General features: G+C 31.3%; 1 protein-coding gene and 1 long non-coding RNA gene across 2 annotated transcripts; both read left to right on the forward strand.

The window, feature by feature from the left end:
- Positions 1–245: 245 nt before the first annotated feature.
- On the forward strand, positions 246–4947 carry LOC142334171 (kunitz-type serine protease inhibitor 2-like). Its single transcript, XM_075381975.1, has 3 exons — positions 246–399; positions 1899–1986; positions 4451–4947. The coding sequence occupies exons 2-3, from the start codon at positions 1899–1901 to the stop codon at positions 4621–4623; spliced, it is 261 nt and encodes an 86-aa protein (XP_075238090.1). The 5' UTR covers positions 246–399; the 3' UTR covers positions 4624–4947.
- A 1960-nt stretch (positions 4948–6907) lies between these two features.
- On the forward strand, positions 6908–9385 carry LOC142318066 (uncharacterized). Its single transcript, XR_012754803.1, has 3 exons — positions 6908–7036; positions 7352–7409; positions 8147–9385. It is a non-coding gene; the product is annotated as an uncharacterized LOC142318066 (long non-coding RNA).
- The last annotated feature ends 5228 nt before the right edge of the window (positions 9386–14613 follow it).

The following is a 14613-nucleotide window of genomic DNA, read 5'->3' on the forward strand; positions in this document are numbered from 1 at the left end:
AACTTAAAAGAGATGGAACATTCCGTCACTTTTTGTAAATCGTAAAAAATATGAACATATGATAATTATTTGCTTCCTACAATATAAAATAATTTATTAATGGGATTATTGTGAATAATTTAATAAAAATATTGAAGTTTTAACGTATTTTTACTTTATTGTTCTACTCAAAATATCTTTCTATTAAATTTGTTTCAGCAAAAGATCAAGATGTTATCAAAGTTATGAAAATTCTATATCGTTATAAATAATAAGGGTCACTGGAACCGAATGAATAAATAAATGCTGTGCCTAATCATTAATACAGTTGAGATTTGTTGTTTATTTAGTTAGTAGCATTGTAATAGTCGATTACTTTCTGCGAGAATACATAATAAGTTTAAAAAACAATAATTAAAGGTATGTTATTTATTTAATTCTAGAAATAAAATATCAATATTTACAAAAATAATATAAAACAAACATAACTATAAAATAAAATATTATGAGTTACTTGTTTATTTATTAATTCAAACTGTTATAATACTTTTAGAAAATTATAAAATTATAACATACTGTACTCGATAAATTTTACCTTAAATTAGTTACACAACTGCTTAAAATAAATTTAAAAAATGCTTTAAATCAAACTTCAAGAATTGAACTTTGAAGCATGATACTGTAAAGAGCCTGACGTTTAATAAAACTGTATTTAATAGAAAAATTAATTTTAACAGATGTTAGAGCGGTTTATTTAGAATTTCTTTTGTCCTAACACTAGTGAAACTGAAGGAAGATTTTGGAAATAAGAATTTTATTCCATGTGTAATTGTTAATTTTTGTATTTTTACTTAAAAAATGTCCTAAAAAATTTATACGTATTACTTGTATAAAATTCGTTTAAAAAAACTCGCTACTCCCGTTTTTATAATTTACGTTACGCTTTAATTTTATACTGTACTTTTCATTGAAGTACATTCAGAAAACACTTGTCCAAATAACAATAAAAACTGAATGGAGAAATTCCTTGAAACAGTTTTTTCTTATCATCCGAACCAGAGGTTTAATTGTTAATTTTTTAGTACCAGAATGATTGATTTTGTATTATAGCAGACCGCCAGATATGGTCCATAGACACGGGCGTCTGGCTACAGGATAATGTTATGAAAAGTGTAGATTCATTTCGATGTTTACAATAAGAAGCAAAACATATATATTTCATGTCAAATGTTTAACTTTTTCTCGTGCGTAAATTTTTAGAGACTTATTTTAACTACCTTTGTCTTCAGATATCCAGAAACAAAGAAAATTTTCGTAGGATCTTATTTTTATAATTTGGATTATATTTTTCATCGGCTCATAATTTGTTAATAATCATAAAAATAAAAATTCAAGTGAAATGAGGGAAATGAATTAAAGCAAGCATTTTTAATATCCACAAAAACATCTAATACAAGAAATTTCATTACACGAATTGGTCACACACCATTTAAGGAAGTGATAAAATATATTTCATTAAGAAATATGATAACAATGAGTACTTAATGTTAAAATGTAGACCAGAATTTAAGTTTTATGAGAAAGGATAATTTTTTTATTTTTACCAGAAAGCAGTATCGGAACGGCATTCCAGCACCAGTTCACCTCTGATCCCAACTAAATTCTTTACTATTAGCTTCTCATAAATCATCTTTTCTGAGGATGCCCATTTTCAGTTAGCATTTATTTGGAAGCTATTTATATGTCTATCATATTACTTTCAAATTTACGAAGTATTTCAGTAAAATTCGAATTAAACTACTTTTATAGACTTATTGTAATAAAATTAATATTACTCTAAATAATAAGATAAAATATAATTAACCTTTATCGAAACAGAGTAATTTACTGATACTCTAATAAAATTTCATTGTTTTCAGATGGACAAAGTCCGACTCGCTGTATTGTTATTAATAATGCAGTTGATTACGTTATGTCATTGTAGGACTTTAGTAAATACAGTTTCAAGTAAGTACTAGTGAAGGGGAAGATTTTGGTTTTGTGTAACACAAACTTTTTTTTCAGGAAGAGAAAAAAGTACTTATTATTATTACTCTTTATAAACTATAAATTATAGCACCATCTACATATTTTCTTCACCATCTTTCTAAAATTCTAACTTATTAAATTTTCAACATTATCCGATAATAAATATATTTTTTATAAAATCCCTATACGTCACTTCTAAGTGACGTATAGTGACGTATAGGACGTATATGGTTATCTATAAATAACCATATTATTAAATAATATAACCATATTATTTATAACCGCCACACCTATGGTGTGGTGCATGTTATTCATGCATTTTGCCATAAAAAAAATAATAACGCTTTAAGCAAATAGATTAAAGAATTATTTTCTCAATCAAAATTTGTTATTAGGCTACTACCAAGTACAAGGTTACATTTGAATTTTTTCTTTCAAAATCAATCATTCTTTCTACTTTTAATTCTTTCTTTTTTTTTGTCTTCAGTAATTTGACTGGTTTTATGCAGCTCTCCAAGATTCCCTTTCTAGTGCTAGTCATTTCATTTCAGTATACCCTCTACATCCTACATCCCTAACAATTTATTTTACATATTCCAAACGTGGCCTGCCTACACAATTTTTTCCTTCTACCTGTCCTTCCAATATTAAAGCGACTATTACAGGATGTCTTAGTATGTGGCCTATAAGTTTGTCTCTTCTTTTTACTATATTTTTCCAAATGCTTCTTTCTTCATCTATTTGCCGCAATACCTCTTCATTTGTCACTTTATCCATCCAGCTGATTTTTAACATTCTCCTATAGCACCACATTTCAAAAGCTTCTAATCTTTTCTTCTCAGATACTCCGATCGTCCAACTTTCACTTCCATATAAAGCGACACTCCAAACATACACTTTCAGAAATCTTTTCCTGACATTTAAATTAATTTTTGGTGTAAACAAATTATATTTCTGACTGAAGGCTCGTTTCGCTTGTGCTATTCGGCATTTTATATCGCTCCTGCTCGTCCATCTTTAGTAATTCTACTTCCCAAATAACAAAATTCTTCTACCTCCATAATCTTTTCTCCTCCTATTTCCACATTCAGTGGTCCATCTTTGTTATTTCTACTACATTCCATTACTTTTGTTTTGTTCTTGTTTATTTTCATGCGATAGTTCTTGCGTAGGACTTCATCTATGCCATTCATTATTTCTTCTAAATCCTTTTTACTCTCGGCTAGAATTACTATATCATCTGCAAATCGTAGCATCTTTATCTTTTCACGTTGTACTGTTACTCCGAATCTAAATTGTTCTTTAACATCATTAACTGCTAGTTCCATTTAAAGATTAAAAAGTAACGGTGTTAGGGAACATCCTTCTCGGACTCCCTTTCTTATTACGGCTTCTTTCTTAGGTTCTTCAATTATTACTGTTGCTGTTTGGTTCCTGTACATGTTAGCAATTGTTCTTCTATCTCTGTATTTGAACCCTAATTTTTTTTAAATGCTCAACATTTTATTCCAGTCTAGCTTATCGAATACCCTTTCTAGGTCTATAAAATTACTCTAAAGGTTATTCAACACTAAACTCTATAGACACAAATTATTACAATAATTAATGCTTCTATATGTAATTTTTTATTATAACTGAAAAAGGTTGAAGTACTTTCCAAGAAGATTGTTGTAACACCCAAAAAATTAGCAAGCTTTTTTAGAATTGGTGTAAATTTACTTTATTAAACTGTAAATAAATAAAACTTCAAGACAAAGTTTGTATAAAATTAAAAATTAAAAAAATTATGTAATTAAATTGAATAAAACCTGATTAAAATGTTTTTGTTAATATAAAAACTACAAAAAATTCTATTAAATATCATTATTAATATTGTAAAATTTTCTATTAAAAAAATCTATTTATTATAGCATTTGATTGACAAAGTAATAATATTGCATTTTATGAGTTTAATTACAACAATTTTCTCCGTATTTACGAATTCTCTAAAAACGTTTTCTTAGAATTTTATTGTTTATGTCAATTTAACAAAGAAGATTTAAGCCTATAAAAGCATTCAATTAAAGCTAAAAATGTGATTAAAGTGTATTACGAATTAATATATATATATATATATATATATATATAATATAATTATAAAAGCTCATATTATATGAGCTTTTCTAGATAAGCTGGAAGCTTTTTTCTTCTACCTGAGAATAACACTCGGGTCCCAGAAGAGTGTATTGTTTTATATCCATCCTATATCCTTTTATAAAACAATACACTCTTCTTTTTCTTCTTTAGTTTAAAATTCACAATTGTAAACTTTTTAATACTACATTACCCATTATTTGAAGCATACTTCAAATAAGCGCAGTGCCATTCAATAGTGACATTAACTAATTGCATAATTTTCATTCAGCTTCTTTTTTTGATAGTTATACAATTTTTTTTTTTACAGAAGAAAAATGTAATGATACACCTAACAGTGGTCACTGTTTTGCATCCATGACAAGATATTATTTTGAGAAAGGTGAATGTAAGTCATTCATTTATGGTGGGTGTGGAGGAAATCCTGTATTTGGATCATTAGATGAATGTAAATTAACTTGTCTATCAGATAAAGCTCTATAAAGTTATAAATTTTAAAAATAATTAAGAAGCAGGAATTAGATACCAGTGAATAATTATAAAAGTGTGAAAATTTATCCAGAATTAAATGATGGAAGTATAATATAAATAGGATGTAGAACTGCAGTCGAAAGCAGTTTATGCATTTACTTTACATCCAGTGCTGATCATATGTTTAAAAAGAATGCTGCTCATATGCATAGCTTAATTCTATTTATAGTATTCAAATGTTATAAAATATAAAATTTCAGTAATTATGTATTACGATGTTTATCACATTATATTAAACTTTTAAAATATGTGAAAATAAACTGATTACTTAACGGATTCTATATTTTATTATTTACAAACCTTATGATTTTTTTCATTTATGAATTATTTGATGGACATAAACACAACGAGCCATAATACAATCGACTTTCTAATTATTTTCGCCAAGTTTAAACTCATTAGTGGTCTTCTATTAAATAAATCTTTTAACCACTTGGTTTTCTACTTTGAACTTTTAACATTATAAAATTTCATTTTTATGATGTAATTTTTTTTCAGAATGAAATAAATCATAAATAAAACAATATTTAAAAAATTCAAACCAATTCTATTATCAAGTGGATGGGCTCTAGAGTAATCTATCAATTCAGATAGGCGAATTATTATATCTCTCACTACCTCTCTCACACCCTCTCTCTTTCTCTTCCTATGTCTCAATCAGCTTCTCTTTCTCAACTTGCGTGAATTGACAGAGCCCCTTTAAAAACATATATGGGCATTATACATATAAGCGTAAATGGAGGTAATAATGGAAGTAAATGACCCTTTCCTAAACTACGACCTCTTTGCAGGGCCCCCGAGTAATGTAAAAATGCTGGTTGTAGGACAATCGTTATCAAGCCGTCACAGGAGGGAGAATAGTCATTCCCCCCTCCCATCACCCTCCATCAATGACATATACAAAATCTTTGGTATGATGCGAAAAAAATGAATATTTTTTGTATGATGCGGAAAAAAAAGCCTCGTGTTGGGTAGTACATGTGCTTCTTGACTTTGTATTGACCTTATTTGCTAGTTTGAAAGTTATCTGGTGAAATTTATTTGCGTCAGACTTGTTTACTTTTTATTTTGAAGTTATCAGAAAGGCAATGTTGACCATTTTGTGTAAATATCCGCCAATTTTTCAACGTATTCACACTACGTTCTTCTGTGCTTGTTATTTACGCACGTCATGTTTAAAACACTCTTAGCGCCATGTGTATCAATCTGATACATTTTTAGCAATGTCAAAACGGCCACATGTATAATTTTGATGCACACGTAATGGTCTTGTTAGATGATAAAAAATGTCTGGCCTGGGGTGAAGTTTTACTGATTTAGGCGTGGCGCTTTTAACCCACCGGGTTGGTCTAGTGGTGAACCCGTCTTCCCAAATCAGCTGATTTGGAAGTCGAGAGTTCCAGCGTTCAAGTCCTAGTAAAGCCAGCTATTTTTATACGGACTTGAATACTAGATCGTGGATACTGGTGTTCTTTAGTGGTTGGGTTTCAATTAACCACACATCTCACGTATGGTCGAACTGAGAATGTAAAAGACTACACTTCATTCACACTCATACATATCATCCTCATTCATCCTCTGAAGTATTATCTAAAAGGTAGTTACCGGAGGCTAAACAGGAAAAAGAAAGAAAGGCGTGGCGCTTTTAACCCACCGGCTTGGTCTAGTGGTTAACGCGTCTTCCCAAATCAGCTGATTTGGAAGTCGAGAGTCCCAGCGTTCAAGTCCTAGTAAAGCCAGTTATTTTTACACGGATTTGAATACTAGATCGTGGATACCGGTGTTCTTTGGTGGTTGGGTTTCAATTAACCACACATCTCAGGAATGGTTGAATTGAGAATGTACAAGACTACACTTCATTTACACTCATACATATCATCCTCATTCATCCTCTGAAGAATTATCTAAACGGTAGTTACCGGAGGCTAAACAGGAAAAAGAAAAGGCGTGGCGCTTTTAAAATCCTCGTTATCAACCAGGTGAGTGATACGATTTTTAAATAATAATTATTCACTTTAAAAAATTATAAGGTTAATATAATAGTATTTTAGTGTGCACTTAAAATAATATGTAGATTTACTCTCCAGTTTAATTATGCACATGAAATAATATTTATATGTATTAGTGTAGTATCTTTTACGTAAGATTTTATTTGTGTATTATAAACAATATTAATATTGTTAGAGTAAGAATTAAAACTTAAAAATAACATCTGTTTTATTTTAATTAAACAGTGATTTATTCGAAGTTTTCTTTTCTAAACTGAACATATATCTGTCCAGTTTCCGCCAATCCAAAAGCTTCCTTAATAAAAACGGCTTGGTGTTTTGGATTCCATCTGTAGCCTAAACATCTTATTACAAAGGTAAGCAGACTTTCATTGTGATAGTTTAAATATAAATTCCGATACGTACTTTGTTAGTTTACTTTATTGTTTTACTGATGTTATATGACATGCGGTTTAAATAATATGTAAATGTTTTCTCTAGTTTAATTACACACTAATTATTTACTTTTCAGTTACATTACACACATTAAATAGAATTATTAGTATTAGTTTAGATAGATTTTATTTGTGCATTATAATTAATACTAATATTCATAGTTAGAATTAAAACTTTAAAATAACATTCGTTTTATTTTAATTAAACAGTAATTTATTGGGCGTTTTCTTTTCCAGACTAAAATATATTTGTCCAATATCCTCAGATTTCAATCAAAAGCATTTTTATTTTAAAGTAAGTTTACCATTATTTACTATTTATTTAGTTACTTATAAAATGTTTGTGCAGAAAAAAAATGAATTCTGCGTAAGTAATATGTACGCAGTCGATGAACTGGAAGAAGTTGTTGAGGAAGAAGTATGTGATGAGTGTGTTGATACTGGTCCTGAACGTCAACCGTCTGGGACTTGGTCCCGGCGGACCTACTTTAGAGGATTTATTCAGTGCTTGTGTAGGAATATTACCAAAACGTTAGTAACTATTCTTAGTAAGTGTTTAGATCCTGAGGAATATGGAAATAATAAGGATATAGAAGCGCCTTTTGCAACTAAAATGATAGCGAAAAATCCCATTCCGCTTTTTGAAATAGTCTAGCCATCCGTTACACTCCGATGGCTGGAGTGGGATTACCTATTCGTAACAATTAATTAACAGTTCAAATTACAATTCGCATTTTATTGTTAAGCAGCTGGGATACGATGTGAAAAGAATTAATTTAATGCCAAACACTACTGAAAAGTATATTTCTTTTACAAAAACTGTCGGTAGTCACATGCCCATTCGCTTTGTCGATTCAAATCGTTTTACGTCATCCAGTTTAGACTGTTTAGTTAAAACATTTCCCCCCTGAAAAAATTTATTATTTAAAAATCTTTTTTAACCAACATCGCCATCACGTAACTCGAAATGTACTATACAGTCTAATAGACTTTATCTCTAATGATAGTAATTTCAACAATGTCTGTTTTCAGATGGAGAATTACGAGTTATAGCAAATTGAGGATAAGTTGAAGCAGATTTAGCAGCTGGTACAACTCGTACTTAGACATGTTGCTGAAGTGAAGGCACGACAAAACCGCAACATCGTTACGTCACCCCCATCACCTAACATTTCAGCCCTCATCTCTAGAGTGAGCCATCAGGTCAATCATCCTCATTAACAATTGCTGCAACATCTTCCAGGACTACTGTGTCATCATTTCCTCCACCCTCATCAAGGGCTGCTGCAGTTTCACAATCATTAAAGACTGCTGCAACACCGCCACCAATAAAGTCTGCCCCTGTCTCATCCTCAACTTCTAGAATTGTTGCAGCTTCATCACAATCAAGGGCTCTGCATTATCAATATAGACAAAATCCTCTCAAAGAACACGTTTAAATCGCCAAGTTAGAGACCATAATAAAGAGAAACACGATGCAAAAGTAAAGAAAATGAAGCTGCCTATTACAAATCTTGCCAAATGTATGACGACGACTCGTAATCAGCAGAAGGAGATGGTAAAAGTAAATAGATTAATCCCTAACGACCAGTATCATCTGAGAGATTGGGTGAGCTCAGCCCGCAATCTCCAATAGTTTCTGGGAGGTCAATGCCCATTTCAATGGTACAGTCGTGACGAAATAGTGATGATAGAAACGTCATCACTCAAGCTTTCTGACTCTCAATCTAGTGCATTTTCGCAGATGGAAGGAAACATCGCATTCATCTCGCGAAAAGGATTAAACCCCACTCAGTGAACACGAATGATGTTGGAGATAGCATAACTCACGATGAGTGATGCTCATCAACCTCAGTCACTGAGGCTCAAAAAGTGAGCCTCAGTCGCCTGAAGCATCGCAGATGGAAGGAAGCATCTGCGAAATTGCATCACCCTCATTTTGCGAGAGGGATTCAACCCTCTCAGTCTACACAAATGATGCTGGAAAGATCCTCTCTTAGGCTTTCAGAGCCTTAAATGGTCGAGCCGGCGAAGACGGACTAGATTTTTTATACTGCCATGGAAGAGGGTTCTTCCCAGCAACCATCAGTCATTATGGACCAAGATGTGGGGACGGACTTCCTGAACTGTCTGACCATGAAAAGGTGTTAATCTCATTTCATTCATACGCTAATATCATCGATAAAATTATAATGTTAATAATGCTTATTTCACATTATACCTGTTCTTAGAAACAAAATATTAAAACAGAGAGAACAATTAAGAAACAAAATGTAACACAGCATTATTATGATTATAATAAATGTTATAAATAAATTTTAATTTTTTTATAACGTAATTTTTTTTATTTAATCAAAACATTTATCTTATTCTACATTACATAATTAAGTAATAAAATGATAACAAGGTTAAAAATACGCTACACAAAATATATAAAATTGCGCCATTTTAAATAAAATTACAACAAAGAGAATAATTAAAAAGATATAAAAAGCAAAGTTCATAAATTATACACAACATAAAGTTTCTCTTTTAATCATACTCTGTTTTAAAAACTCTTCTAGCAAGTTGCATAATAGAACTTGCGGTTAATTTGCGGAATCTGTGAAATTAATTCTACAAATGGGAGAGTTCTGGTAGAAGAGTTGATGAAAGTAGGTGAGGCTGGTATAGTATTCGTTACCATCAATCGACCGAAATTTACATTATTGGAATTAGATATAGACGTTGATAAACTTCGGTTTTCAATAATGACTGTAGTATAGAAATTGTAAGATATTGTACAAGACGCCTTTTGTTTCTCAGAATTGTTGAGAAAGACTATTAGTTTGCTTCGCATTCCTCTCGCCACCACCCCATTCGGTCGCCCGAAAGCATAAGACCGAATGTCTGTGCCGCAAAAGGCTACTGAGCCTCGAAACAGTTTAGCGACCAGTATACTAAAATAGCACTTAGAGCTTACCTAACAGCGTGAGCGGACAAAGCGCGGTTCCATACACCACTGGCTTACGTGTCCCAACCGCTCACTTGTCATATATTTACTAAAATGGGTCGGCGCACCCCGTCAATTACTAAAAATATATATGACATCAATGAATAACATTTATTTCGTCTAGGCAGCAATTCGCTGCCACGCCTAGGTCGCTGAATGCCAGCAAGTATCTGTCCACCAATTTATAGCGCCTGGATTCATAATAATTGGCTGTTGGTCAGCCATACTAAGGATTATCTTTCCTGAAAATGCGTAAAGACTCTTTCCCTTAAGTAAGCTATGATGACGGTTGAACAGAGCAACCGCATCAAGAAACTCCCACATGGTCCGACAATGCGTCTCTCGCCACATTGATTCGCCGCTTGTGAGTGGCAAATTTTTTCCTTGACCACTAAGTTCCAGGGTGGCCCGTTCTCTGGCCCCCCCAAGAGCAGGCAGTCAAACATCAGGTGTTCATTTGACTGGACCTCCCCGAAGTCGCACCACAGCTCACCAGCTGCCAAGCGGAACCGAAACCGATTAATAAATAATGTATTTTAACAAAGAAAGTGAAAGAGATGAAAAGAGAAATGAAAGAATGCTCTGCCCATGCCAGAAGTTAAACCTAACGAAAACCCTGCATGTAGAAGCCTAACCACACTACACTAATTGCCAAGACTCTTGAGATATTTTATTGATATTTAATCACTTGATTTCTTTAGTATATAATTTTCCATAGAATGTTTAGTATAACTTAACATCTAGATTTATTATATAGTTTTTATTTTACAAATCTATAGGTTTGTAATAAGTATTTCTTAAGTGAATTTCGAACTAATACAAAACCAAGGTAGTTAGTTTATGCTTATTGTTTATTATCTCTTGAAATCTCTCAAATCCAGTACAAACACCATTGTTTTTCTTCATTTATTTTTAAAAAAATTATTACAAACCATTCTGCAGCTAGATTAAATTAATTAACAGTTAATTAGAATTCTTATGATTGGAAAATTATATGGCATACTGAGCAAAACTGGTTCATTTTCTTCATCATTAACCAAGTTATTAATTGTAACCATAATGGGAATGGACCCAAAACTTAATTCTGTAAAAAATCAGTTTTTGATGCCAATCTGCTGATCCAACTGTGAAAAAATGTGGGTATATTGTTTAATTATTCATAGCAATAAATAACTAAGCTTAGTTATTTATTCATAAATAATCATATCAATTATTTTTCTATCATAATTTTATTATTTCATTACAAAATTAGGATCACAAAACTTTTGTAACATATTCAATGAAAAAGTAATTAAAACAAGTGTTGGCATTATTTAAAACTGTTTATTATTTTCTATCTTTTAACAATAAATTAAAGAAAGGAAAAATTACTTGATAGTTACATAAAATAACATACTTTCTAGTCTGACTGAGAAATCTAGAAAATAAAAAATTTACTGAAAATACATTACTCAAATCAGCCTCAGCTACAAATTAGTAGCATTGCAGCATGCAACAGGGGACCTCTCCTCCAAGTGGTGGATAAGGGAAAGATTATTTTGATGTTTATCTGTATATAAGGAGCAATCTGAGTAAGGGGTCATGGACAGATAGTGGCTGAATCTCTGAGATGCAGTGGTGTACTATCTAAAGCAGAAGAGTAAACATAAATATACGTTACAAAACCAGTAAGTATAATGTTCAGTAATGGCCTCCACTAAATAAAATAACATACCTATAATGCCTTTGAAAACTAGATAGTTCTACTGTAGTTGCCACAATTACAGGAAGGTATGTGCAGAGGCACCAGACAAAGTAATAATTCCTGAAAGGGGATTATTACTTTGTAGGTATAACTAAATTTTTTAATTTAGTTATACCTACTTTCAAAACCTTTCAGTAATAAATTAAATATTTCTAATTTGCTGTAAAAATCTATAAAATTACACCACAAATGTCACTACACCCTTATAAAAAAAGAAGTATGGGAGCTACATAATGTAATAAAAAATTAACATTTTAATGAAATTTAAACATTTTTAGTTTATAGTAAAAATTATAAAACTAATACAGTGTAAATGTCCTAACAAAAAATTAAAATAACTACAAATGTTTAGGCTGCCACAGTTTATAATTATTTAAAAGTACTCACTTAAAGAATTTTTTTACATCTGTTTATGTACTGAAATAATTATAGTAATTCCAAATTAGCTCTCTTGTTGTTTCAAGCCTTACTACTGAGCAACTTAGAATTTCATAAATCAACACACTTTATCCAGCTGCATCTCTCAGTTTTATTTTACAATTTCAGGTTGTAGCAAGTATATTCCTGTTCTCCACCAATTTGTTCATATCCATTTTATGAAGTGTAATTTTCTTAAATGAAACCTCTTTCACACCAAAAAGTTTTCCTTTACTAGTAACAAACTGGTTTATAGTGTACACTCTATTGATAGTTCCACATGAATATTTAACTTCATAGAAATTATTATTGTGTAACAATAACTACAACAGCCAGAATGTTCTGAAGATTGATCTTATACAATCAAAATCAGGTATAGTAACTTATTTAGTATATTTTTGTAAACTCAAAGACATGAATCTTCTCACAAGGTAGAACTGAAGTTTTGAGTGTCCTTTTCACTTTGTCCAAACATCATAAGGAATACCATTATTACAAGTCATGTTTTGCATATATTGGAAAATTTCAAACCCTCTGATGTTTGGTTATCATTCAACTATGATTTTTCAAAATTTGGGTATCCTGATTAATTCTTTTAACAGAGTTTTGGCTTTGACTGTGACAGGACTTATCATGGAATGTTTTTACTCCATCTCACGTTAAATGTTCCTCATTGATTACACTATTCATAAACTCATCTCCATTGTGGAACTGGAGAATAGTTGATGAATCAAACACTAAGAATATTTCTAGGAGATTATATGTTACATCTTCAGTTGTCTTAGATTTCAATGCTTTATGATGCACAAATTTTATTAACTGATCTTGGCAGGCAATGACAAATTTGAGCTCCTTTTTAGTGTACAATGTTGATCTGGTTTTGATTACATAAAAAAGTATAAAGAAAAGGAACTTCATATGTTACATTTTTTTTTACCGGATCTGAAGTTCTTTTAACTATGGGTTGTTCCTCTATGTCTGCTTCTCTAATGGGTCTCAGATATAATGTCATTATTTTTAAAAATCATTGAATTTAGTTATACCTACTTTCAAAGGCAAATCAATTTTGAGAAGTTTCCTACTTCCATTACAATAACACACTACTGCTGTAATTTTCGGACTCTTTCCTGTTATTTTCTCTTTTGCTGTAATAACCTCATCAACAGTTTTGCCAGACAGTTTTCAGCAAGAAAAGAACTGATAATGTTACATTTGTTAATCCACGCCACATCCCAAAATCTTCTGTTAAAATCGATTGCACTGAGCCAAAAAAAATTCCTATTTCATCTTCAAACTCTCTAATTATTATTCAACAATCATTCATCATCATCTGTTGAATTTTCTTGAGTTTTTATGAATTTTCAAGGGTGAAAAATCTGCCAGATTTCACTTTCAAACAGTTGTTCAGCCATCTTGGAAATGGTGACAGCACTTCTTAATTCCATTATGCCCATAGCTTGATCACCAAAAGCTGTTCGATTTTTCCTTATTGTCTCTACTTGCATATCATAAGTTTCTGACAAAAGTAATTGCAGATTCTCTGCTCAACCCATTCAGTTGTTTTGAACAGTAACAAAGACACAACAAGCACTAGTCATACATTTTACTTTCAGCACTTATAAAAACTTATAACTTTCTCATTTTTTGTTGCTTGTATAATTTGAGTTGCTACTTATAGTTTATCTTCTTCCATTTTAATCTGATGTTCTAAAGGAAGATCATTTGGCATACTGTCAAACTGCTCTAGTTCCTTCACATATTTTTCCACTTCTTCAAAATATTTTCCTCTTGTACACTTTGCCATTCCTACTGTCAATTTCTTCAGATCCTATGCCCTTCCTCCAGTTATCCTTTCTCTTTTCTTTTTCTGTTTAGCCTCCAGAACCACCGTAACGTATTACTTCAGAGGATAAATAAGGATGATATGTACGAATGTAAATGATGTGTAGTCTTGTACAGTTTAAGATTAACCATTCCTGAGATGTGTGGTTAATTGAAACCCAACCACCAAAGAACACTGGTATCAACGATCTTGTATTCAAATCCATCTCCAGTTATCACTTTTGTAGGTTTTTTATACATTAGTTAATATTATTGTTTTCTTTCTAAATCTTCTACATCTCAACAGTTATCTGTAAGCCAAAGGAGAGATGGTTTTTTGAGTAATACTTTTTATTCTGTTTATTATTCAATTTCCTGTAAAGACCTTAATCCTTCATGTTTTTGTATTTTCCTCTGTTTTCCATCTTATCAAATTATTTCTTTAGTAACTCATTTTTTCATTATTCTTCTGGTCTTAATTTCACTGACCTTGTAGGACCGTCTTCTGATTCTAGTGTTTGTTCT

This window comes from Lycorma delicatula, chromosome 1, assembly GCF_047948215.1.
Source record: "Lycorma delicatula isolate Av1 chromosome 1, ASM4794821v1, whole genome shotgun sequence".
In the NCBI taxonomy this organism is placed as follows: Eukaryota; Metazoa; Arthropoda; class Insecta; order Hemiptera; family Fulgoridae; genus Lycorma; species Lycorma delicatula.

Bases quoted from the DNA above. Each gene is read 5' to 3' on its own strand.
- LOC142334171 (XM_075381975.1), top strand. From the start codon at position 1,899: ATGGACAAAGTCCGACTCGCTGTATTGTTATTAATAATGCAGTTGATT. The intron at 1,987-4,450 runs GTAAGTACTAGT...TTTTTTTTACAG, and splicing joins TTTAGTAAATACAGTTTCAA to AAGAAAAATGTAATGATACA.